Source organism: Varanus komodoensis, unplaced genomic scaffold, assembly GCF_004798865.1.
Source record: "Varanus komodoensis strain SLA01 unplaced genomic scaffold, ASM479886v1 scaffold274, whole genome shotgun sequence".
In the NCBI taxonomy this organism is placed as follows: Eukaryota; Metazoa; Chordata; class Lepidosauria; order Squamata; family Varanidae; genus Varanus; species Varanus komodoensis.
The window spans coordinates 41,369-68,745 of record NW_025335711.1 but is presented as its reverse complement, the minus strand read 5'-3'; the positions used below and the strand labels follow the sequence as shown (position 1 = coordinate 68,745).

The 27,377-nt window shown below is 39.5% G+C and overlaps 1 protein-coding gene across 1 annotated transcript in view; it reads right to left on the bottom strand.

The window, feature by feature from the left end:
• The window catches only part of LOC123025539 (protein WWC2-like), a gene marked incomplete at its 3' end in the record, with an annotated part of 35,875 nt that extends 8,940 nt beyond the window's left edge, over positions 1-26,935 (bottom strand). The window contains exons 1-5 of the mRNA XM_044434359.1: positions 26,904-26,935; positions 26,434-26,543; positions 7,242-7,445; positions 4,227-4,303; positions 926-1,005 (exon numbers count right to left, since the gene is read on the bottom strand). Coding sequence (XP_044290294.1) covers positions 926-1,005; positions 4,227-4,303; positions 7,242-7,445; positions 26,434-26,543; positions 26,904-26,935 — 503 coding nt within the window. The remainder of the gene's footprint in view (positions 1-925; positions 1,006-4,226; positions 4,304-7,241; positions 7,446-26,433; positions 26,544-26,903) is intronic.
• Between the last annotated feature and the right edge of the window lie 442 nt (positions 26,936-27,377).

Sequence of the window (27,377 nt, the reverse complement as noted above, 5' to 3'; positions counted from 1 at the left end):
TGTCCACCCTCCCTCACCATTTATTTACATTTTAAAGATTTGCTACTATGAATGGTGTATAAACTTTCATTCCCTTCAGCTTCAGTGGGGTGGTGAATCTTTCTTGCACCATGTTGAATCACAACAAGATTTAAATTCACAACTACTTGTAAAGGCCCATCACTAGTTCAACAACCAACAAACTGAATTCTCAGATTCTCAGGCTGCAAGAAATATGTTCAACCTACTCCCAAGTGAACATATTTAAGTGTGAGCTGTAAATTCTAAATTTGTAATATAGCACACCTGATGCTTCATTATTAATATTTCGCCATGTGGCCAATTTAGACTTCTTTCTTCCTCTTCAGGGCAGAGCTATTTGTCAACTAGGTGCTCACACTATACATGTTTATAGTTTACTTGGTGCAGGACACTGTGAGAATTCATATTCGGGAATAGAAATCTATTGGCAATAGATTGGGACAAAAGTATCATAGCGCATCTCCAGTCCTGGACATATTCATGCTTTTGGGTGGTATAGAAATGTAATAAATGACAATAAAGTTCAAATTCTGCTTTGAATATTTCAGCTTTTGCACTATACCATGCCTTTTCCCATGACAGTAGCACAAGTAATAAGGGTCTGATCACCCATCAAGGCAGGGCAGGGAAACATGTGGCCTCCATCCACTGGGCCATCTCACCCCAGAAAAAAAACAAACAAGCAAAAGCATTTAATTAATTAAACATTAATTAATTATCTGTCTGTGGGGGCTACAGGGGAAAAATGCCTCCTGGATCTCCCAAAGCTGCCCACCCCCATTTTGAGTCCTTATGAAGCAGTTTTCTTATTCTAAAGGTTTTCTTTGTAAATGGATGCAATGATTTGGTTCTAACCAGCAGCCTGAATTATTTAAGTCAATTTCAATTATTTTCTTATACTCACTGTTGCAATGTTTCATAGCCTTGCTCCTTATATAGCAATTCTTGCTTCATCTGCAAGAGTTCCCTCTTCAGCTTTTTAACCTGTGATGCAAAAACACAAGATTCAACATCCCTTTTGAGACAATAGACTATATAATTTGGAATAATTAACGCCTTTATATGTTAGCAAATAAATACACCAAACAATGATATTTCATTCTTGACTGGTTATAGAATCTGTTTGTAGTACTTTTTAGATACTACAACCATTTAATGAAGTATCACTGGGGATCACCTTATTATATTTTGTATGTAAAATCCCTTGCTCCCCAAGCCACACACTGCCTGGTTTTGAAAAAAAAAAACATGGTATACCAGGAGGGAAACCATGGTTTGTAGTTAGTTTGCAGTCATAAAATACAGTTGAGAGTTACTAGAGTTTGAATGGATTTAGATGTAATGCTAAATCATCGCTAGTTAAAAAATAAAAGCAAAAGTGCCTGATTCTGTTACTGTAACACAGTAAGAGATGAAGTGAAGGGTGCTCAGAAGGCTAAGGTTTTTTTCACTTAGGCTGTCTAAGCAATCTCAAAGGAAAACATGATTCTGGAACTTTCTAATTAGCTACAATGTTTTTTGCAGCCTGTGCTTTATCACAAAATTGCAATGTGGGTAATGAAAATATATTGTAAAATTATTGATTCCCTCTATCTTTGACCCTTTCCAGTCAAATAAGGAAAGATTAAACACTATTTCTAGGGGCCTTTCTTTCATGACTATGCTTGTTCTTCAAGATAGGTTCATAAATTATATGATGATTAGTGGATCTCAGGGTGACATGAACTGAACTTCGAGAGAGGTAACTGCATTGGTGATTCCCTACCTCCTTAAGAGTCCACAGTACAGAATACTGTTGCATATGGGGCTGGGAGAAGCTACAGTCAGAATTCCACGTATTAAGAAATTTTGCATGCCTGGAGCAACTCCCCTGGTGCCCTATCTAAACCCTCCCTCCTCTACAAGTCACCACCTTCCTGGGCACTGCTGTTGTGTAATGTGCATTCCCAAACAGCCCTGAAATCCACATTAAGCAGAGTCCCTTCCATACCTCACAGATAATCATTAGCAGTTCAATTTGCTCCAAGCTCCCAGCAATAAGACTAATTTCAAGCAATGGGCTCAAAAGAATAATCTTCAGGATATTAGCCTTGTAACTGCCAGCAAAAATCACTAACTCACAGAACTGTTTTCCTAGCCTGATGTAAGTCTACAATCTTGCAACCATTTGCTGGCTATGGAAGAAGGGGAGCTCTGGTTTCCATAAACTTCTTGGAAACACAGACTTCTAGTTTCTTCATAGGTTAGGGGATGTTTTGCTTTCAAAAGCCTTCTACCTAGCAGGAGGTGAAGGAGAGATCCCTCCTCTGCTAATTTCAGCCTTTCTATACTAGCCACAGAGAAATGGGCTTTCTTCTACTGCAGCTAGCACAGAAACCAAGTTAACAGAAAAGCTATTCCCCTGTCAGCCTTTTCACTCACCCGCGTAGAATCAAATGCACTTGCTTGAACTGAATTGCTGTTTGATTATGGCTAGCAAGAATATTGTCAATTCCAAGGCTGTTCTCTCTATATATGTATGAATATATCTCAAGAGAAGCAGAGATGCTTCAGGAGTTGTCTGGTTATGTCAACACTAACAATACTGTGAGTGATGCCACAGCAGATGAAATGAGGTTTATACTAAAATTCTACAGGAACCATTTTACTTCTTGCCCTTTACACATGCAGGATTGTAGACTACATGTTCTGAGCAAATAAAATATATTGTGAAAAACTGGATGTCTCTGCAAGTGGGATTGTTCAGAAATGCAGGCGTTAACACTAACTGTTACACAGCTGATTCAACCTATCTGCAGAGGCTTAGTACAACCACCAAATACCTGAGTGTGCTTGTGTATGACTGTCCACTTTCTATATGCAGGGATATTTTCCAGTGTGGAGCAAATATCAGTTGCAACTGCATGACTGTCCTCTAATCACAATATGCATTTTCAGTGGTAAAGTACCTCTTCTTGAGGACCAAAGCAAGTCAGTAAGAACTTGACTTTGTAAGCTTTGTTTATGCCTCCCAGTACCTTCAAACACATTTACCAAGGGTGCTAGTGTATACATACCCAACTTTAACATCCCAGCAATCAGCAGATCCTGCACAGGTACGTACATATTGGCTAGGGCACATAACTATTTAATAAGTATCACAGGAAGGGCAAATGCAATGCTTTCACAGGGCTTCCCCATATGCTCAGCCCAAAATGTTTGAATTGGAGTAATTTTTACACTGATATACTGTCTAATATTTCAATGAAATCTCGAGATGGTTTCAAAAACATCAATAATGCAAGAGTTTGTTATATGTTATAACATATCTCTAGAATTGTTAGTCCTCGTTAGTGTTTACATACTATATAAATCAGTTAGCTTTTACAGGAAAAACAGGCAATTTCTACTCTTGGATATGCAAGCGCTTACTAATGTGGTGTGAACTAATAGTTCATAAAAGGACTAACTGCTCTGAAAAGAGTAGTATGTGTGCCAGCGTTCCATTTTGTCTGCTAGCAGTATCTCTCATTTTCAACACTACCAGCCTTGCTATCACATATAAATAAGCCCTTGTTAGTATTTGTTGAACACAAAGGAATTCTATCTTCCTCTTGATGTTCATGAGAAAGTAACTAACATAAGAGACATGCCAGATTACAAGACACCTCTTTATTTGGATAACCTCATTACAGTAATTAAACTTGAAATCCACATTTACTTGCTAAGTTAATTTGTCATTGGCTGTGTGTGCACGCCACCTGTTCTTATTCAAAAGCAATAGTGCCTACACACACAGCAAGAGAAAGAGAGAGCAGACATGCATGAATTGGAGGAGGATTCCCAAATGCCACTTTGGGGATAGAATCAGGGTGAGGAGGGAGAGGGTTGAGTATCACAATTCAATAACTCAGGAACCAGGAATCTGCTCTTTGAAAGTATAAATTATACATGTATTGCATTTCTTAAAAATCCTAAAAAGATTCCCAAACTTTATAGCATATAGCTCTATATACAGGCAACAGGCAGGAACAAACCCTAAACCAAGTACTACTTTTCTTATGGACACCACTGATGTCCATAAACCATGTATTTATATGTGTGCATTGCTAGCAAATGTTTAATTTGGATACATGGGGATTTCAGTGCCTTGTTAGAAAATATCTGAAAGGGCACACAATAGGTTCTACGTGTTTTCCAGCAACTCTCAAATTAAGCATTCTTACCCTTAATCTTGTAGTAGAGATTTCCGCCTTCAGAATATCAGGGTCATACTTAGTGCTGGAAGAGCAGCTTGAGAATACTTATTAGGAAAATTAAAGGGAGGAAAAGCAAGGGAAAAGACAGCCAGTTAGGAAAGCATTCTATCTTTTTATCCTCAAAATGTTGCTCTAGATGTGCCACATTAACTTTAGATAGAAATATATTTAACACATCACTTTCTTGCAATGCATTAAACTTGTAGCATAAATACAACAATAATTCAAACTATTTTTGTTTCTTTCATTTAGATCTTGAATATTAAACAAATGATACATGAGTGAAAGTTTCACATGAGAATGAGCAACTTGCTTTTAACTTAGTTGCAAGCTCCTGTTTAGAAAATGTATCTTGACTCAGGTTTTAACCAATCAGATACACCTACACTCTTGATTTGCTTCACAACTAGATGGGTCTGTCAGGGAAGCTTAATTTTGGTTTATGAACCACTCTGTCAGCCCATGGCTTGTAGCTGGATTTGTCTGACCCAGAAATGGTTGTTGTATTGTCTGAACCTGGATGACATGGTCCATTGTGGGACAAATCCAGTGACAAGCAAGTTACTTGGCAAGAGTGGCAAAACCCCCTTACCATTTTTGTCAAGTGGCTGGCAAACCCTTCCTCCATTTCCCACCATAAACTCTTTCAGGCTTGTTGTAGCTTGACTTTTTTTCCTTTTCCCCCTTTGTTCTTTTGCTTTTTAGGGTTGTGAAAGATAGAAGAAAAGTTGGCTTTCACATTTCCTAAAGGGCATCAACAAACTACCTCTCCAAGGGGCTGCTCAGTACCTTAGAGGAGCTGCTTCTGATTGCTTCCTTGTTAATTTGTTGCTGCTGCTGCTTCTGTTCTCATAATGTGCACAAATATTTGTGCTTATTTTTTAAACCTGCTATGCCAGATTTGAAGACATAGAATAGTAGAGTTGGAAGGGCCCATGAGCCCCTCAAGCCCAATTCCCTAGTCTGTGCAGCTTATCTGCAGCACTGTACATGATGGCTACCTGCTGGATTTGGCTAGCAGGCACACTCTGGCAAGTACCTATCCTAGGGATGCCCTGCACTAATCTGTATTGCTGACATGACATGTTAAAAATACTGATGTGCACAATTATTTGCATACATTATTGGAACAAAAAAATAAAAATGGGGGATGAACACAAGCAGCCCCTCCAAGGAACAATGGAGGTTCCTTGGAGAGGCAGCTCATGTATGTCCAGAAGGAGATAATAAAGGTAGCTTGACAGCCTACACGGATGTTCTCCAAGAAGAAAAATGAAAGGGAAGAGTCAAGCTGTGGCAAACCAAAAGTGGTTCATGGCAGGTGGTGCTCCCGTGATGTCCCTGGGATAGCTCTGAGAAGACTAAAGTGGGGAGGAGGTAGACAAGGACCCATGATGTGCCCTATATTCTGTCATCATGGGATCGCAGGGGATCTACGTGCATCGTATGGCTTGTTCCACAAGGTGACTTGCCATGACCTCCAAACCAGCCTATTATGTTTCCCTCTCCCCCCTTTTGTTTTGTCTTAAGAATAGCAGTTTCAACAGCTAAAGGGTGTTTTGACAGGACAGATTTGGCTGGCACATATAGAAACATATGTTCCAGCTGCTGTTTCAAAAATCCCTTTTAAAGGTGATCCTGTCGGAACTCCTCTTCACCAGAAGAATGGGTAGGATTCATTTTCTTACTTGCCCAAGCAGCTCTCAGTGCAAATAGACAAACTCTAAGGATATTGCCGTGAAGGTGGTATAAATTACACCACCCCCTTTTTGCAAGTAAAGATCACTTCTGCCTTTGGCTCTTCTTGACAAAGTGCCTTTTGATAGCTATCAGGATAAACCAAAGCGGGGGGGGGGGGGGAGCCTATTTCAGGCCACTTTGGATCAATGATCAGACATTTATACCTGCTACTTCTTGGCGGAATGTATCCCTAGCACATTATTCCAGCTGAAGTTTCAAATTCCTTGACCTGTGCAAGTGCAAATGTCTACAGTCGTGCAAGTGCAGCTAAAACAATCAAACAAACCTATCTGAGTATACTTTGTATCAAAAATTAAAGGATCACCCAAGCACTGACAAGGTGCTGCTCAGGTAGTTTGATGAGGCTATCAAAAGACAGAACCTAAAACACAGCTGTCAATCCAGTTTGCATGGTCCAGCTCCTTCCCCACAAAAAAGTTAAAGTGAAAAATAGTTGCAGGGAGCCAAAACTGGCTCTCAGTAAGGAGAGATGATTCAGTCTTCCCATGGTCTTCCCATATCTTCCTGAAGAACTAAGGAAAAAAGAGTGGGGAAGGAGGAAATGCACAACTAAAAATGTGTCAGTTGAGAACACCATGGGTGTTCACAGAACAACCAGCCCACTAGAGCATATTGTCAGGGTGAGTTATGTTATGCAAACCTGCCCAGTGCCAGAACCTTGTTCCTAGGTTGGATCCCTGTTCACCAATACCTTGAATTTGCTTTGCACTAGACCTAACTTAATGGGAGGGAGTTCATGTTTTATGTTTTAAGGTCTAAGACTGATCCAGGCATCTACTTTTCAAAGTACTGGAAAACTGTGTTCCAGGTGGACTGCTGGCCATGGGTGACTTGTACTATAAAGGCAGTGCTTTTATTGTTATGATTTGGCTTCAGATACACAATGGAGAAAAGAAACCTCTAGCTTCGCTTCAAATACTACAAAAAGTATAAAAGACCTTCCTTTTCTTTATCTATAAAGCTGAACTTTAAAAAGGCCAATAAGTCAAGAGCCTCTAATTTACCCTCTGAGAGATTGTTGCAACCACATGAACTACTAGATTTCAAAACCATTTGCTACAGCTCATGGCATTTGAAGAAGGCTTAGCTCAGCTAGGGCAGGTCACAAATATTTCTGAGAGATCATCCAGGTGTCTGTCTCTTGAATTGAAGAAGGAAACTAAGAGATACCTAAAGGAGGAGGACCATTATGGCACTTATGCTAGTTTCTCAGATACATACAGCTTGTATGAGAGCTTGATTTCTCCTTGTAAGCATCATTTAACCGCACATATTCATCCAAAGCAAGGGCCAGTCTTTGTTCTTTCACATAATACAGTTCTTTTTGAGTGATGAGTGCATCTTGTGCTACTGTAAGATAATCTTTTAGCATTTTCTCTTGCTCTTGCCGCCATTGTTTTCTTGGATCTTCTATCTGTGTGGTTTCTGTAGAAATAGAGATGAAAAAGCTTTCATTTAATTAAATAAAAGTTGTCAAGCTTAACAAACCCAAAGTCATTAATTTTCAACCCTGCACAAATACAGGACTAAATGTCCACTTCTAATAATCTGCATCATTTTCTTCAGTTTCTCTTTGCCATCAAATGTGCATATTTTTACCAACTGACCTCACTTGCCTGCCTTGAAATTTCTGTATGTTTAGCAATCCTACTTACTACTCCCTAGCCCTCATAAACATCTGACAGCTAGCAACAGAAATCAGTAGACAGAAGCAAAAAGTAAAAGTGAAGTGGGAGTTCCTGAAAGCAACTGGTGGCTGCAGGACAGAAGAGGTTTTAGAGTATTAATTCAAAAAAATGTGAAACAGCTTTAAAAATAAATGGGTGTTCACTAGCACTGAAGGGAAAGATGAACTTGACAAGGATATTGACAAGGTGGGGATATCAGTACGGTTGGCTTAATGGCAGATAGGTAGTCTTGCACACTTGCAAGACCCTGCCAAAAATTGCAAACATATTCACACATTTATAAGAACTCACAAAATTATTTCCTATCTGCAAATTGATGTGGTATGAAGGAGAGTTTTGTTCAGGAAACACGAAAATGAAGGATGAAATTGACAAGCCTTTGACAAAAGCAAGTTTTGTCCTATGTTGTACTCAGCAGTGGATTGGTAGCCTTGTGGTCCTGCATACTTGTGCATGATTTTTGTTTGCAAATGCATTCCTGTATTCATGAGGGCTCTTAAATCCTTGGCAATCTGATGAAGGAGTGGGTAAAGTTCCTCATGAGCTGGCATCCTCAGCAGATAAATAGCAAAAAGAGTGATGAGTAGGGAGGAAGGAAATGAGGATTTCTGCTGCAAAATAAAAGGATATATGCCAACTGTAACTGGGAAGGGCTGAGGAAGAAACAAGCTATAGCAAGCTGCAGAGCAGGAAATTGTCTGGAGTAACCGCCAAGCCACCCACCCACTATGTCTTATTCTAAGGGTGGTTTAGCATTGATGTGCAAACTGACCCAGAGAGGAAGAGACCACGTAACAACTAGCTAACATTAGCAAATTTTCCTGTAGGGTTTCTTGTCGCAGTAGCCACCACCATTGTGAATAGTCAAGGCATAGTGAGGACACTCTGTCCCTTGTTTTATATGAGAAATCAAGAAGGATCTGTTGCTGAGGTGACTGACAGGTTATCTGCACCCTAAAAAGGTCACAGGTTCTAGGTTGTCAAACACCCCAACAATCTACCTTCACAAAGTTCACATATAAAAAACAGCTATGGCATTCCCCCTCCCACAGCATGAATGTTTAAACTGACAGCCACTGCTGTGACAAGAAATCCCACTGGTGAATTTACCCACAGTAGCTTCTTGTTTCATGCAAACCAAGTGAGTGATTTGCAAAAGCATCCCTGTCCCTTAATTTAGATTGGTGCCTCTCTGAGAGCACAGCAATCCAAGATGTACTAATCCAAGTGGCTCCACTAGCACTGCTATACAATTGTTTATTATATTTGTTACTCAGGTAATACAGAAGGACAGGAGAATGAGGACAAACGGGAGGGACCACACTACAGTAAACTCAGCAACCAATTTTATTTTGCTAAAAACGTCAGTGCAGCAGGTGGTATTGGAGGATCTCTAGTAGTTTTTTGTATCCCATCTGTTTGCTTCCAGTCATTGGTATTTCAAATGAAAATAAATAGAGGAGACAACACATTTCCCTCTCCTTTACCTGAAAAAGTCTACTGCAGTGGAAATACAGATAGAAAGCCTAAACTGAGTGGAAAATCTGCAATTTTAACATCAGACTTAACATGTTCAGATATATACCATTGCAGAAGACACTATTAAAATTTAAAGTTGCACAATAAACATTTTCCACTATTAAATTAAAAATGAATGCTATCTAAATTAAACTTATTCAGTGTAACCAGAAACATCCATGTGTTGCACAAAAAGCTACACAGATTTCTCTGACATCACTACGTCATTAGAAATACAAGGCAGCACATCCACACTCTTCCACCTCGGTAGTTTTATTTAAAAAGTCAGAAGAGTGCTTAAACTCTTGGGGAATTTCAGATTCAGATTTGCAAAAGATTTCAGTCAATGAGTTCAATTTAAGTTGATGAAAGGTGCTACAGTGTATAGCTCTTATACCATACTTTACATCTTCAAAGCTCTCTAGGAAAACATTAATCCAAGCTACTGATTTAAGTTCTTCTCGCTCCAACAACATTAGTTACATATCCCTCACTAAGACACTTCTCCCTGCTTTTGCCTACTTAAATTATCCAGAGCAAACAGTAACTCAAATGCGCCACAATAGGGACTTTAAACATATGTTTGGATAGCTTCTGCTGTAGCAGAGGAAAGTCCCTAGTGGTAGCAATTGCCAATAATGCTTGATAGTCCTACACATTTAATCTTTCTAGTGCTACATTTTGATGTGAATTCAAGAGGCAAGTGAAATTGAGAAAGTACCTTTAAAAATGAGAGAATCAAAATGCCTCCCATGTGCCCCCATAAATTCAAATACATTTTAGGTATGCACATTTTTGCAGAAGATTGCCTCAAAACAAGGAAATAGAGAGAGATTGCACTTTATCATATGCAAGTACTTAGAAGTAAGTCCTATCAAATTTATAGTGTTGATTTCTAAGCGCAATAGGATACTCCTCTGCATAGAAATAACTTCATGTAAACATACTCAGCTTTACATTGTTACCTGCCATACTCCAGAGTGAGCACAAAAGGAGGAAAGGGCATTTGCCCACTAGATATAGGTTAGCATGAGGATTACTAGATACCATGAAATTTAGATCGTAAACAGGATGCTTTAAAACTTCTTGAAATAGTACCCAATCAAGGGCAATTTATATGGATTGGGACCACGGCACAGGAGAAGTGTTTAACAATTTCCCTGTGGTGCTGTTTTCCCAGTTAAATCACTCCTCCCTCCTCTGAATCTGGTATTTGGTCTCTTGGGAAAAACACACATGCACCAGGGCAAATAGCTGTGGCAAGAAGACAAGGTTATTTTACTGGATAAATGAGGGTAACCCCCTCACCAAAGTCTGCTCCAGATCTCCTCCCCCTCCAGTATGTCTGGGTCTGCAAATAAGTTTAAAAAATGAGACCTCTGTCATGAGGGCTGGTATGACCCATTGGGAAATGAAGCCTGAGGGCTCAGATCAGGGAAAATACCGGAAGTGGGGGAAGACTTCTAGTCTCTCTCCTTCAGTTCCTCTCCAGTGCCATATTATTGCCCTCCTACCCACATTTTCTAACTTATTGAGAGCCAGTGTAGTAAAATGGTTAGGGTATCAGAATAGGACTGAGGAAGACTAGGATCATATTCTTCACACATGTATGAAACTCACATATGAAACTTGCTAGGTCAAGATAAAATAAAGATAAGGCAGAAACAGTGTATGGAAGAATTACACAAGAACAGAGAAATAAAGATATGACAGCTGATAAAAGTATGATAAAATATTAGAATATTAGAAAGTGAAGTGAAAATTGTTCTGCAAGTAGCTGTTAGGAATAAAGAACCCATAATGAACTATTTGTAGATCCTGAACTTATCAACAGAACTATTCCAAACTTCAGAGACTAAAACAGTCCAAATCATAAGAACAACAGCCTAACAAATATGGAAAACAAAAAAATGGCCCACAGATTGGAATTGCTTGATATACATTCCAATTCCCAAGAAATGAAATTATGAAGATTATAGGAGCTATAGGATCATTGGACTAATCTCCCGTGTAAGCAAAGTGATGCTCAAAGTGTTGTAACAGAATATTTTACCCTATATGGAGCAAGAAATGCCTGGTGTTCAACCTGGATTATTAAAAAGCCACATGAGATCATATCAAACACTTACACAAGATTAGTCTATCCTTTTAGATTACAGCAAAGCCTTTGACTGCATGGATCATGAGAAGCTATGGGTGGTTCAGAACGAAATGGATGTGCTATGGCATTTGATAGTTCTGCTGTCTAGCCTGAAGCTACAATTAGGGCAGAATATGGAGAAACAGAATGGTTTCCCATAAGCAGAGGCATCAGAAAGGGGTCAATCTGTAAACAGAAGCTGGACTGGTATCAGAAAAAGTTGGAATGGAAATCTATAGAAGATATATCAGTAATCAGAGAGCAGCAATGAATTGAAACAGCTTCTTATGAAAATGAAAAGGTGCAAAAGCAGGAGTTCAGCTGAACATTAAAAAAAGAAAAATCATGACTACAGAAGAATTATACAGCTTTAATGTCAACAAAGAAAAAACTGAAATTGTGAAAGGTTTTATGCACCTTGGTTCAGTCATCCATTTAAATGGAGTGTGTAGGAAAGAAATTAGAAGACTGGGACTAGGAAGGGAAGCAATGAAGGAAGTAGAAAAGATAATCAAGTGTAAGGAAGTTTGATTGCAGACCAAGGCCAAGATCACAAAACTATTGTTTTCCTATTCACTATGTATGGGTATGAAAACTGGATAGTGAAGAAACCTGACAGAAAGAAAATTGATGTGCTCAAAAACTGGTGTTGGCTGAGAACTTTGAAAATACCTTTGAAAAAGACAGACAAGTGGGTTCCAGAGCAAAACAAGCTACAACTGGATGTAAAAATGAAAAAATGCAGGCTGACATACTTTGGGCACATCATGAGAAGGCAAGATGCACTGCAGAAGACAGTGCTGCTAAGGCAAGTAGAAGATAGAAGAGGAAGGGTAACCCCAATTTTGAAATGGATTGATTCCATAAAGGAAGCTACAGCTTAGAGTTCACAAAAGCTGAGCAGGGCTGTCAAGTACAGGACATTTTGGAGTGCATTCATTTATAGGACTGCCATTAGAGATGATTTGATGGCACATAACAATATTCTTATTCTTTCACTGGGTATCCACCTCTGTTTCTCTATGTAGCAGAGAACTTTACTGAAACTAATAAAAGAATTGAAAAAAGGGCATTGGTAGATTAAACTATGGTAGATTAAATTTTGTGAGGAAAAGCTGGGTATTGGTTCCATAGAAAAAAGCTTGCTCACATCACATCCATTGCTTTTGTTTTCACATTTGAAATTCTAATGTAGCAGCTGAAACCCTGAAATGAGACACCAAAACCCTTGGAGTTTCTCTTCTTTCCTCCAGAAAGAAAGAGACTAGGAGAACAAACTAGAGAGAGTAGTTTCAATTTTCAAAAAAGAAAAGAAACTGGGACTGGGTCTATGGAAAACAGGGTGCTCTCTTATTTTTGAGTCTTTGAGACTTGGTTCTTCCCTTTGGACGTCCTGAGAAGGGTATTAAAACTCAAAAATATGGAAAAGTTCTAGCCAAGTCAGGCATAGGTTTTACTGTGACTTCTGATATACCTACTTATGCAAAGGCAACAATTATCTGTGTGTTTTGTTGTGGGGGGTGGTGAGATGTAATGGTTACAAAGGCAATCACAACCGATCTCATAATGAGTCAACAATCAAATAGGATGAAGGCAGGGGATGGATGTAATAGCTATGGTTGTACTAAGAGCAGCACTAGTTCTAATGGAAAATAATCTCGCAAGAGAGAAAAGACATATCTGTGAACACATTTCAGGTAATTGCTCAGTAGGTTTAAGTCAGGATTGCTCAATGTGTCGCCCAAACTGCAGGAATAGCCTGCAGAGTCCTAAAACATGGTCCACAGTAACACTGTCCTTTGTGACTGCATGACAAGGACAAAGCTATTCCCACACAGGATATGTGTGTCCATGTGGGGTAGCACTTACAGACTCACAAATAAAGTGCTTTTATTTTTTCTGCCTGTTCAAGATACTTCATATAGCCACATTTGTTGTTGTTGTTAATAAGAAAACTAATTTCAGGCACAGACAACTGAACTGAAAAGCTGGCAGTACATACTCTTTGAAATGTATTCACTGAGGAAAATTAGGCTCTTTCCAATGAATGATTTTTAAAACATACATTTTCAAAAGATGTTTTTCATTCCATGGCTACTAAGGAAAACAACAAAAAGGATCCACTGTCTGACAGGGGGTCAACAGATATATAAATTAAGACTATGTGAATGAATTTTAGCCTTCTGGAGGTTTCACAGGCCATCTATTCCGAACAGCAGGCTAATGTACTTTTACATCCATGAAGCAGCAGGCTGAGAGCCAGTCCTGCTTACACCTCTTCTTCAAGGTAACGAAAGCGGGATAACATCACACTGTGAGCATCTGTAGAACATTTGCTTCAACCTTGCTTTCCTCAAATAAGAGCATTTGGAATAGGTCAGGCATAATTCAGGTTTTCCTTCAGTAATGGGGCACTAAGAGAGTTCTGTGGATACGTTGTTCCAGAACTGCTGTGATATGGAACACATCAAGTTAAAGGATATTCTGTTAGTTTTGTTTTTAAACACACTACTTGAAGATAGATCCATGGATTGCAGCAAAACACACCCTTTTTCCAGTTGAAAAATCTGAGGGGAAAATTGTGCTTTTAGATGGGAAGGTCTGGCCAATATAGTCCAATAAAGGGTTGCAATCTATCTGGATAAATTTGAGTGCAATTGTGACTTCATGATGAAGGGTACTTCTCCTGACTGTCTCAGGCTTCATGGAAATATCATACCATAGAACTGATATCTATTCTTTGAGTTAACTGCCCTTTTGTATAGTGCTAATGGTCTTCTCAGAGGTGATGCACATTTTGCATTCTTGTGTTCCAATGGTGGAGAACAGCTAGCATTGTCTAAGAGGTTGGTGATGCCTTCTGCTGGGGAAAATGTCTTAAAGCCTAAAAGCTTCTGTCTGAAATAAATCTGTTATGTACTAAAAGCAAATCATTAGGAACAAACACAAAACAAACAGGTTATAAACAATGCAGTTTCTCATTTTTTTAAAAGCAAAAATGACAGTGATGAGACACTATACAACATAAAAAGACCAAACTGTATTTCTATTGTCGCATATTGTCTTATAAAATTTTATTGGTGGACTTTGCTGGAAACAAATGTTTGCAAAGTTAGGAATGCTGCCTTACAGTTCCTGACAATGTAAGGAAAAGAACTAAGAAACCCCCAATGAATCACATATGTAAGGCCTGGGCTGATATGAGTGATTCAGAAGCACCCAATTATTGCTGTTTCTGTCCAAGCAGAAGAGCTACACTGTTACCAGAGTCCTGCAATCCAAGCAACATTCTCTAGCCAGGTGGACGGCATTCCTTTCCTTAGCCCCAAATGTTCAGATGGAATTTTCATCAGAATAAAATTATGACATTCTCTCTTTCATCTTTATTATAATCCTACTCTACAGCTGCAAGTCATAGAGCAAAACAAATTAAATAGATGAAAATTCAATACCATTTGAAAAGAAAAGGTTAAACCTTTTCTTTTCTTATGATATTGCATTTTCATCTCTTGTTCCTAGAAGAGAACAAGCCATAGAGAACCATGATTAGTCTAGATCCCACTATACAGGACATAATCAGTCAAAAAAATCTATTTATCAGCTGCACTATGGGTTTATACCTAGAGAGACTACATAGCCGTTCCATTGTTAAATAGTCATATTTTATGAACAGTAAAAGGTGTTTTGCTCATGACATCATAAAGAAGTCCCACAAGAGCAAATGAAAATAATGTGGCTGTTCAGGAACAGGTCTTCCATGGACAGGGAAGATGTCTGTACTACTGAATTGTGCATGCACAGTGGCTTCTGTGTTATTAGCTTGGAAGAAGCTGGTCCACTTTCTCTGATTGTCAAATATGATTTTGGAGTTACTCTGGAGTCAATTGGCACCCATCTCTTAAAGTATGAACCTGGGCATCCATCAGCCCTGTGAATCAACAAATTAGTGAGGACATGAGAGACTGTAGCAGGGTTCACTTGTAACAAGAAACAACACTGCAGGGACAGCCACCACCATTTTTAATATTCAAGGTGTGGTGGGACATTGTGTAGCTTCCTGTTACATGAGAAACCAGTGAGGATGAAAAGGCATTATTCAGTTTGTCATTGCTTAAGTGTACTAAAAGTCTTTATGAAGGAGGAATATGCAGAGAAAACCTGTCTCCATCTGCTGCTAGATGCCCTTCCCTGTGTTCCACCAGCCATCACTGCTATTCCACCATGCATGCCCAGTGTGTGGAAGCAGTCCTGGTCTCCACATGCAGCAGAGTATTCAGTTAATAGCCTATTCTAGTTACTATGCGGATGCTGCATGTTGCCATTTTTTCCTCACCAAAACAAAACAAAGTCCTAGCCCATCAGAGAGAAAGCTGCAACCAAGTCTATTCCCTCCATTCTAGATTTCTATCTGTAGCTAGATTTGTTCTGCTTTTATATAAAGGAGGTCATTCATTAATTGATTCCTAAGAACACAAGAAAAGCCATGCTTATTCAGACTGGTCCATCAGCCTATTCACACACATTGTCCTATCAGTGTGAGAAACCCACAAACAGGACATAAGTGCAATACCTCCATCCCCAGCAACTGGTCTGTAAGAAGCCCACCTGAGGTCTGACATAGTATAGCCCATTCACCCATGTATTCCAAGGTATCCTCAGACTGCACCCTAGTTGTTTAAGCAGACTACTGTGGCTTGCAACATTCCGGCTCCTTAAAGTTCCTCATCCCTGAAAGTTGGTGGTTTTTGCTGCAACATAATAACAGAATGCAAGAAAGTGCATGCCAGTACCAGTGCTTAACCATTCAAAATACAGCATCTTTGCTCCAAAACTTAACATCACAGAGTAGTTGATTTCAGAGAAAACTGAAGTCAATGTAGCATAAACTTTTTAAAAAATGGTCAGAATAAGAAACCAGGCCTATCTTGAATTCAGAGTCTAATACCAAAGCATGCTTCTTAATGTTTTTCATGATAAAAATTTGCTGGAACCCCTGTGAATTGGGATTTAGGACTTTCTCATCTTATAAAAGGCAGCATGCTTTTATCAACAATAAAGAGTCATTTATCCTTTCAACATCCTTTTTGATTGCAAGTGTTTTGATTTAGGGCTCTCAATGGGGATGATTAAGCCTCCTCACCTTCTATCCTTGCTACATATTAGCTTGCTTACTTTGTTTATTTGTTTTACTCACAACATTCTACACACTTTCGACTTGTGAAGGAGGAGAGAACAGCAGGAGCCAATGGCCACTATTGTACTAGGAGAGTTTCATTATTGAGGTCAGAAAGGAAAAGAAAAGCAAAGAGTGAATTCTGGCTCTGAGGCAAAGTTTGAAAAGGTTGGCTTATTGTTCCACTAATAAGCATGTGTTGGTAACCCCTAGTAAACAGTGTGAAGTTTTACTCCATTACAATAGGCATAGGGAAGGTACTTATGATCCTCTGTGCAATTACTCAGAACTAAATGCCATTAATGCCAACTAAATGGGGTTTTCTTCCAAGTTAGAAAGCAGAAGTATGAGTGACTTAATTTGCGTTATGTTTGAACAAAGGAATAATTCAGTATAGGTCAACACAGGATTTCCCCAGTTTTAGGGTACTCTATAAAAATACAATGTAGTGGACAGTAGTAATACTAATCAAAGCCTTTGCTACATATACATATATAAATGAATAGGCTTCATTTAGCAACTAAAACCATCCCAAAGAAAAATAAATGCTAGAAAGCAAAATGGCTATCTGAGGAAGCTTTACAAATAGCTGAGGAAAGAAGGGAAGTGAAAGGCAAGGGAGAAAGATACACCCAATTGAATGCAGAATTCCTGAGAATAGCTAGAAGAGATAATAATGCTTTCTTAAATGAACAGTGCAAAGAAATAAAAGAAAACAATAGAATAGGGAAGACCAGAGATCTCTTCCAGAAAATTGGAGATATAAAGGGAACGTTTCATTCAAAGATGGGCATGATCAAGGACCAAAATGGCAGGGACCTAACAGAGGCAGAAGAGATTAAGAAGAGGTGGCAAGATTACACAGAAGAACTATACAAGAAAGAGTTTAACATCCCTGATAACCACGATGGGGTGGTCACTGACCTTGAGCCAGACATTCTGGAATGTGAAGTCAAATGGACCTGAGGAAGACTGAGCAACAACAAAACTAGTGGAGGTGAAAGGATTCCAGCTGAGCTATTCAAAATCTTAAAAGCTGATGCAGTAAAAGTGCTACACTCAATATGCCAGCAAATTTGGAAAACTCAGCAGTGGCCACAGGACTGGAAAAGGTCAGTTTACATTCTGATCCCAAAGAAGGGCAATGCCAAAGAATGTTCAAATTAGCACACCACTGCACTCATTTCACATGCTAGCAAAGTTATGCTCAGAATCCTACAAGCTAGGTTCTAGCAGTATGTGGACTGAGAAGTACCAGAAGTACAGGCAGGATTTCTAAGAGGGAGAGGAACTGGAGATCAAATTGCCAACATACACTGGATCATGGAGAAAGCTAGGGAGTTCCAGAAAAACATCTACTTCTGCTTCATTGACTATGCTAAAGCCTTTGATTGTGTGAATCACAACAAATTGTGGCAAGTTCTTAAAGACATGGGAGTACCTGACCATCTTATTTGTCTCTTGAGAAACCTATATGCAGGTCAAGAAGCAACAGTGAGAACAGGGAACAGAACCACTAATTGGTTCAAAACTGAGAAAGGAGTTTGGCAAGGCTGTATACTGTCACGCCGTCTATTTAACTTATATGCAGAGCACATCATGAGAAAGGCAGAGCTAGATGAAACCCCAGTTGGAATTAAGATTGCTGGAAGAAATATCAACAACCTCAGATATGCAGATGATACCACTCTCATAGCAGAAAATGAAGAGGAACTAAAGAGCCTCTTGATGCGAGTGAAGGAGGAGAGCGCAAAAGTTGGCTTGAAACTCAACATTAAGAAAACTAAGATCATGGCATCTGATCCTCTCACTTCCTGGCAAATAGATGGGGAAGAAATGGAGGTAGTGACAGATTTTATTTTCCTGCGCTCCAAGATCACCGCAGATGTGGACTGCAGCCAAGAAATTAAAAGACACTTGCTCCTGGGGAGGAAAGCTATGGCAAATCTAGACAGCATACTAAAAAGCAGAGACATCACCCTGCCAACAAAAGTGCGTATAGTCAAGGCTATGGTTTTCCCAGTTGCAATGTATGGCTGTGAAAGTTGGACCATAAGGAAGGCTGAGCACCGAAGAATTGAGGCCTTTGATTTTTGGTGCTGGAGGAGACTCCTGCGAGTCCCTTGGACAGCAAGGCGATCAAACCGGCCAGTCCTAGAGGAGATCAACCCTGACTGCTCTTTAGAAGGCCAGATCCTGAAGATGAAACTCAAATACTTTGGCCACCTAATGAGAAGAAAGGACTCCCTGGAGAAGAGTCTAATGCTGGGAACAATAGATGGCAAAAGAAGAAGGGGGCGGCAGAGGATGAGGTGGCTAGATGGAGTCACTGAAGCAGTTGGTGTGAGCTTGAGTGGACTCAGGGGGATGGTGGAGGACAGGAAGGCCTGGAGGAATGTTGTCCATGGGGTCACGATGAGTCAGACAAGACTTCGCAACTAACAACAACAAAGCAGTGTCTACCTGCTTGACGAATACATGGAACCCCCACTTACATTTTTTTTCTTTGAAAAGCAACTACGTAAGGCTATTACCTACTCTTATGAATATACTTTCATAAAATTGGATCTCTGTTGGTTAGCCTCAGTGTTGGACCTCAGTGCTTTGAGGTTAGAGTGGGGATTCCAAATATGAAGTACCTTCCCTCCACTCTTGCAGTCACCATGGTTCTTTCACATCAACTGCAAGTGCTGAGGTCATAAGACTGACCTCAAAGCCAGCATGGGGGTGGGGGGACTGGAAGGGGGAGAAGGGGAAGAGGGGAGTGAGGTACTACCATCCTATGAGGAATCCTGGCAGTGCTATCAATTCCTCTCCTCATAAGCAGGTATAAAACACTTAAAAAGTCAAGATCATCCATTTAAGTGTTTTGCAGAGTGGAAGGGTTTTTCCCATGACAGTCTTTGTACTCCTTGCACTCTCCATGGGATGCCCATAATCCTCCAAGGTTATGGCCAGCTACACTGGATAGAACCCTTATAGGATTAATCAATAGTATGTTTAGCAACCTAATCACTGTCTTATAAAAATTGGCATGCTTTCATTAGTGCTAAGGATTAGAACCATGCATCCTTTCATAAGATTTTTATTGCATTATAATTAACACTGTGAAGTCTAGGGCTTCATACTTTTATACCACCTCCTGAAGCTCTGATTACCAATCTGTTATTTACCTTCCATACTACTAAGAGCAAAGGAGGATTTTTAAATTTAGTGTTGTTGCTACTATGTTCTGTAACTGGTATTCCTAAGTGCTAATGCAGCAATTGTCACATGATCAGGACTTCATCAAACTTTATCAAATTCTGTAAATATCAGGAAAATTATTGTGTCATATGTCATTCCTGCCAAGTGCTCTTTGGGTCATGTGCTCACTGAATGTGGTATTCCTGAAAGCAGCTGGATTGTTCAGGTTATCCCTTCTGCTGAGGTTGATTGATCCTGGGGGCAGAATTTTGTATCTACCAGCACTCTGCATAAAGGAAATGTTAACCTGCAGTTGAATAAAGACACTAAGGACACAATTCTATACATGCTTAGAAAGAAACAATGTCTACGTATCCCAACATTCTGGTTGGGGAATGCTGGAAATTGCAGGACTTCTTCTGTCTAAACATGCATAGGATTGTATCTTAAAGCAGCTAAGTCAAGGCAGACCTCTTTAGGAGTTCAGGCTTTTCTGCACTACATCATCAATATATTTGTGAATCCCCAAAAACAAAGATACACAGCCCACCCTTTCTGAGACAATGGCAGGATCTACAAAAACTTGAACTAGATGTTTCCTGGTCATCATAAGGGTGCACTTAAAAGCTTTAAAAGGAGAGGGGAAAAAAACCCAAAAGAATCACTTTTCCAGGCTTCAGCATGATCGCATCTTTCTTCCCCTCTCAGGTAGCCGGCTGATGCTCCATTACCTGACCTAAATTTCAGAAAAATGCTTCCTATCCCAGTGTTCCATGCTAATTACAGCCCCAGTGCTGCCAGGATTTGTACCATTAACAGCACAGCCAGCATGGACAGACTCTGAAGAGGTATGGCCCCATGGGTAAATAATCCTGTCTTTGACAGCATGCATGCCTGCACCACCAAATGAAATGTCACCTGAATTTCCCAGGCACTAAAGAATCATCTTTTCCCTTAACTTGGAGCAAGTTGTTTGTTCCATCACCTATAATGTAGTAATAAGGAAGTGGAAGGAAGTAATCAACAGTAACAATTGATATACACATACAAATGCCAGTAGGATAAAGAATGAAGTCTCTATCAGAGTGAGAGTTATCAGTCAGTAGAGTTTTCCCTTGGTGTTTGGTGAACATTTTAGGAAAAGATCCATTTATGTACCAAGCTCTCATGGTCTGCATATACACAATGCTACTTCTGTCTATCATCTGTGCCATACATTTGAACTAGAACTGAAATTTTGCCAGGAATCTAATGAAGCAATGCATGCTATATATTAACATGTGGCTCAAATAGCTACAAATGATGTAAAACAACTCTTCAGAACATGATGAGCAAGATGCTTACATCAGTTACAAGCTCTAGACTGCTGCAAAATATACCATATTCATTCCAACAGTGAAAATTATAAGAACCACAGAGGATTTTTAGTTGCTTCCTTCCATGCCAAACTGTTATAAGCTATCTTGTTGTAAGAGAACTGCAAAACTTTAGGACAGCTCTCTGGTTTTTCTTGTTCACTGCTTGTCCTGAATTAGATTTTTATGAGTTCTTTTATTTAAGTAATCAAAACCAGCTTTTGCCTACCAAGATTTTATGAGGGCAATATGATTTCTTTGATTACACAGGTCTTAGGATTTTGTTGACTCATTTTATATTATTTAAATAAATTACACTTTATCTTTTGTCCTTATTTAAGAAAGAAATCTTGCATAGGAATCTCTGATGCCAGAACCCACCAGGAATCAATGTGGAACCCTGATGAAGCCTCCTTTGAAAAGGATGTGTGGTGCCCCCGCTGGATTCCACACCTCTTGGGCTACAACTAAAGGCCATTATCTCCCAAAGATATTCTAGTTCTAGGCCTCCCACTGCCCCCCTGCAGGGATATCCAACCCATCTGTAGACTACAGAGGGTTCTACCATTAAAGCTGACCTAGAAATAATTTTGGATGGATGGATAAACAGTCCCTTTGGGACATCAGACATAATGGCAATAATGAGTCTGATTCTAGACCAGATCCAACCAATTAACAGTCAACTGTTATTGCAACTGTGCCACCTCTCAAACACATCTGAAAATATATACAGAATATATATGCACACACACTCCTGCATTTACACACAGAGAGAATGTTCTCTTCCATTTTGGTCAAGAGTCTAGATAAAGATATTGGGAAAATAAGAAATTACTACTACTACTACTACTACTACTACTATTACTATTAATATTATTATTATTGATGCTCTTGTATGAAGAAGTTAACATTGGTAAGCATGCTGCCCTTTTTTATAATAGTGTTGTCATTCTAGAATAATTAACCTCAGCTGTGAAAAGCCCAAAGGCAACTTTTCAGTAAGCTTTTAGAACATTAAAAAAAGAACCAAGGCTGCTGCTGCTTAATTGGTCTTAAGTCTCCAATCCCAAATCCACAAGGCAAATCGGGCACTATCAAGGCAGCACTACTGATATGCAGCTCCTATCTACTGAACTGTGACTAAAAGTAAAAAGGAGGTAGCAGGATCAAGTCCAGCTATCATCACAACTTAAAAATCAACTCTGTGGAAGGACTAGAAGAATAAAGCTTTAAAACAACAGTTTGAGATTCTTATGAGTGTAACAATAATACTTAGGCTTTATTTATATCATATTTGAGGCTGTTCAGCACTCAGAAGGTATCCCAGAAATCCTTAGAAATACCCTGTGAAGCAAAAACCTAAGGCAGCTGTATTGGCCATAAGAACAATTCCAAATTCATATAATACTACCTACCCCCACCCTAGTGGCTTCCAACTGCTATGGACCAACTCCCATCAGCCCCTGGCAGCATGACCAATTGTCACCACTGCTAGGAATGGTAGTCTAAAGCATCTGAAGTGTACCAGGTTGCAGAGTGCTTTTAAGGCCAACCTGAAGATCACAAAACTGCTATATTTTGAGAACTTTGAATCTAGAAAGATGTTGCAAAAACAGTTTTGTAGAAGGCAGGAAGAGGAGCAGAAAGTTGACTAGCTGTTGTAGTCAGGAAGACTCTGCTTGCTAAGTGCCTTAAGATGATAATGGAGGAGGAAGGATTAGAAACGTTCACCCTGAAATCTGCAGAGGATGTAATGGTTTCCGCTTTCAATGCCTCCAAGACCACTGCATAGAATAAACTCCAAGGGTGCAATCCTATACATTTTTAAGGGAAAAAAGGTGTACAACTCCCAGCATGCCCTACCTACCCTTCTGGGAGTTATAAACCCATTTTTGTCTAAGCAGGTATCAGTTTTACACATTAAGACACATATAGCTCTTACATTTTTAAAAAAATAAAATCCAGCTGTTAGATGTTGACCTGTGAGGCAAGTCAGTGGAATCACTTCCATACTGCAGATGAGGACTGAGGCTGAAAGTAATGGTAACCTGGCAAGACTTCCTAATGAATGAATGGCTGAGGCAGCATTTGAGCAAGGGATGTTATGGATGAAAACTCATAATCTTAGCCAGTGCCTCCTCACCTCTCATAAAAGAATGCAGATGACATAGAAATGGTTGATGTGCAAAACTCTCCTTCCTGGTCCATATAACAGCATTTGGAATGAGTGCATTGCAAGCAGTTGTGTTGCAGAGCAAAGTGTTTATGTATCAAAAAACATAAGGGAGCTTTATCTGAAATAGCACAAAGACCAATACTATGGCAGTCATGTAGTGTGAATGCATCATCTACACTCTCACACAGCTGATATTGTATACAAACAGCTCCACCCTCAATTTCCCATTTCTGCAGTTAAAAGTTAGTGTAACTTTTAAAAAAATCCTGTGGCTGCAGTTCACAATTATCAGACCATTGCATTCCAGTCAGGTGAATTAAAAGCTATAATCTCAGCTTTAGCATGTAAGACAAATGACCTGCCTCTGACCCTTATCACAGGCAGCTTACCTTCCAGTAATTTGAACAAAGAATGCTCTCTTCAGAACACCAGCTCTTCTGTCCACTGTACCTGATGTTTACTGCACTCCAGAAAAATTTCACCAAAATTGCCATGTCAATACGGATTATTATACCACCAAGAGAGCATTAAGTGCCTGATTCCTCAGTCTCAAACAATGAGGAAAAACCAGTTTAAACAAAAGCACACCCAATTCTCCCACCCTCTGCAAAACACATTTACATAACACCCCCACACACACCACACACAAAACTCCACAGCAGGTGAGGGGTCAATTCACTACAAATATTTGTATTATCTTATGTTCTGAAAGATCTTGTCGTGCAACCAAATTCCAAAGAAGCTGTCACAGGTTTGTTATATATTTGCTACAGGCGTAGCCCGTATCTTGTTTGTTTGCTCAGGCAATAAGCTTGAAGTCAGTAATTCTGGCCTTTTAGTACTATTTTTAAAAACCCATGTATTTTTATGGCATCTGGTTTAATACAATTTTAATCTTTTTCCTCCTAGGGTCAGCTCTGATCCATGGTTCTGGAGCAACAATCACTAACTGGTTTACAGCTCCCTTCCTCTATATCAGTCTCTTTAAATGAATCATTACTGTTTAGTAAATCACTTCCCAACATGTATCAATTGTATTAGAAATTAGCATAACTCACTCAAGTGACTGACCTTTTTCTGTTGGCACATTATTTTTTAAAATTGCAAGAATTATTATGGTCCCTTGGAGACCAATTTCATTTTGACATAAGACTGAATTGTGTTATTAAAATGTTTTAAACTGACTTTCTCTTATGGTCCATAGCCATCCCACAGGGGTCACAAGATTATATAGGAAAGTCCTCCAAGGGTGTAGACAGTTTCAAATTCAGACAGGTTTTCTCAATATTGCAGTCCTCATTTTGACTCTTCCCTGCCACTACCAGAGGTTTTCACTGTGGCTCCCTCTACAAGGTTGGAAATGTAGAGTAAGTGGAGAAGGATTGGGCAAGGATCCAAAGGAACCTAAGCCCTGCCAGTTCCCAATCACACTCCTGACCCAAGAAAACATTTAGACGTGCTAAAATTTCCAGCATGTTGCCAGTATTGGAAGGGAATTATTTTTCTTCTACTCATGGATAGAAGAGGAATGATTTTCTTCCACTCACCTCCCTTTTGATCTCTGCCCTGCCAGGAAGAGTTGACATAGCATAGAAAAGAACATAGGATTATTCTCTAAAAGGACTCAAAGTATACCTTTTAGATAGTTCAAAGAAGATTGAGCTGATCACACTATTTGAATCAGTAATATCTTTGAAAACAGAAATGCTTAAAATGAGAGAGAAGTAGTAAGCAATTGCCTAAACTTTACAGTGCTCTAGTGTAAATGTATGGCTGAAGTCAGAAGTAACGCACTTGACCATAACAATGCATTTTACCTAGCTGTTGCTCTTGTAAGCATTACATTTTTATTTCTGAATTACTTTGAATTATATTACACACTGCCTTTTACTTAACAGCAAGGATCTGTTTGATCTTGGGTTATATTACTTCCCCTAGGAAACAGCGGCTGAGATTTCTATGCTTTATTAGACCCTTGTCTGTCATTAAATCAGTGGCTGTCAATGCTGTTATACTCAGAGAACCTTTTTCATATTCACAAGTGGCTTTACTGAGTGTACCGCATCTAGATTCTAAGCCTCAACTTTTCAACTGAGAAACCCCTCTATACTGTAGAGGATTCTGGGTCATGTCCTGGGTTAGACAAACAAGCCACAAGGGATGCTGACTGGGTCTACTGGGACCAATCACATTTCCATATGAGCACAGCATGCATCTTAGAATTTTCCCAATATTCTCCTGTGACTGTGCATCACAGGAGAAGCCTGAAAGCTGTGAAGAAACCAGCTTCCAAGGAAGCTGGTCCATGACTGCTCACGCTCTTTTTGAGGATGTCCTGATTTAGAAGACAAAACATTAAATTAATTATGAATATATAAGCAGAACAAATGTTTGTGCTGTTAGTTCAAGATTGTTTAGTGCTGCTGTTCAAGATTGTAGCCATTCAGCTGCATTCCACCCTCCATCAAGAATTATTCAGTATCCCATTGTTATGGAACATGTTTGATTCTCACTGGGCAGTTTGTAGAATTCCCCTCTCCATCCAGAGATACTTTTTGCATTCTGTAAATCTTGTGATTTTCTCATGTCTGCTGATGCCTTCCCTTTTTGGTATGATTGCCGCTGCCTTGGCTATGTATATAACAGCACTCAGTGCCCAAACCTTGTAAATAGAGAGAATAATATTTAACTTGAATGAAGTATTTTATGTACACAATTATTTGACTGCATTCGAGCACCTCTTGGACTTTATGTTGGTCTTTTAGCAGTCTGGGACTAACTAAAATTTTAATTGCTGGCAAAGTTGGAAAGTTATCCCTTATATTTGCATATATCAAAAGCTGTAATGTTTTAAAAAAGTAAAACAGAGATCCAAAGTTAGCAGGCAATCCTGTGAAATTTTGAACTCTGTTATGAGAACCACAATTTTAAGTGTCCTTCACTGACAGGATACAAGAGTCATACCAAAAAAAAAAAAAAAAAGTAGGTAGTGGGGGAGAAACAGTGGTGCTAGACACCAGGCCTCTTTCTATGAAAATAAATGAAGAGAATTGCTGTGGGGAGTTTTAACTGTCTCATAAGAAATCTTTTCAAGTCCTTGTTAAGAGTCTAACAACAGAGTCTAATCTGGCTAAGCCTTCTTATATAATCAATACAGCACTTAGAGAAAACACTTACGGTTTATGTGGTCGATATAGTAGACACCAATCTGAGGATCGTATGCAGCTTCCCATCCCCATGGTAGCTCATCTCCAACACAGTCTGCAAAGGATAATGGCTTTGTTAACCTAAAAACAAAATCAAAAAGTAATTGAATTAAGATTATGGAATTTTTCACAGACATAGTAAATTAATTCAGGAGTGTCACTTCAGACTTGTTCAATATCCCCATTTCCAGAGTAAGTGAGAACAAGTTAAAAAACATTGACAAGGGTGAGCTGTTTTTTTGTTGTGCTTTTAAAAAGCCTGACATTTCTGAACAGAATTATCTTCAATATGTGTCTTATCTTATGACCAAACTGGATGTAATGGAGGCAGACCTTTGTTTAATCCCAGAACAGTTCCTACCATTTGTGAAGAAGGAGCAAGAAGGTACTATCTGCAGAGCAAGAGAAGTGCGAGAAACATGTGCTAAATATCCCCTTTACCTGCAGCTCAGTTCCTCACAGTCTGTCCCCATGCATTCCCAGCACTTTTGTCTTCAACCTAACTCCAAAATCAGACTTTTCACAGTTCAGCTCTAAGAAAGCACTTGAGGAAGAAGCTCCAGTAGCATTCACCAACCTGGCACTCTCCAGGTGTACTGGCCATGCTGATAGGGAATTAGGGAGTCTGGTTGATTTCAGAGGTAAGCATGGTTGGATACTTGCCAATGACCCTAATTCTAGCAGGAGCTCACCAATGAGAGTTCCCTGAACTTGCTCCTCCTTTTCACCACTGCAACCTACTTTCACATCTGCCCCTTTCCTGGACAACAGTAGTGATGGTGAGGTGGTGAGCTTCCTGGCCCACTTGCCTCTGTCTATCAAGCAAGCAGCAAAAATGATGAGAAAAATGAGGAACAACAGCAGCAGCTGGTGACTGCAGCAGTGAGAACATAGTGAAGGAAGGGGCCCATTTAC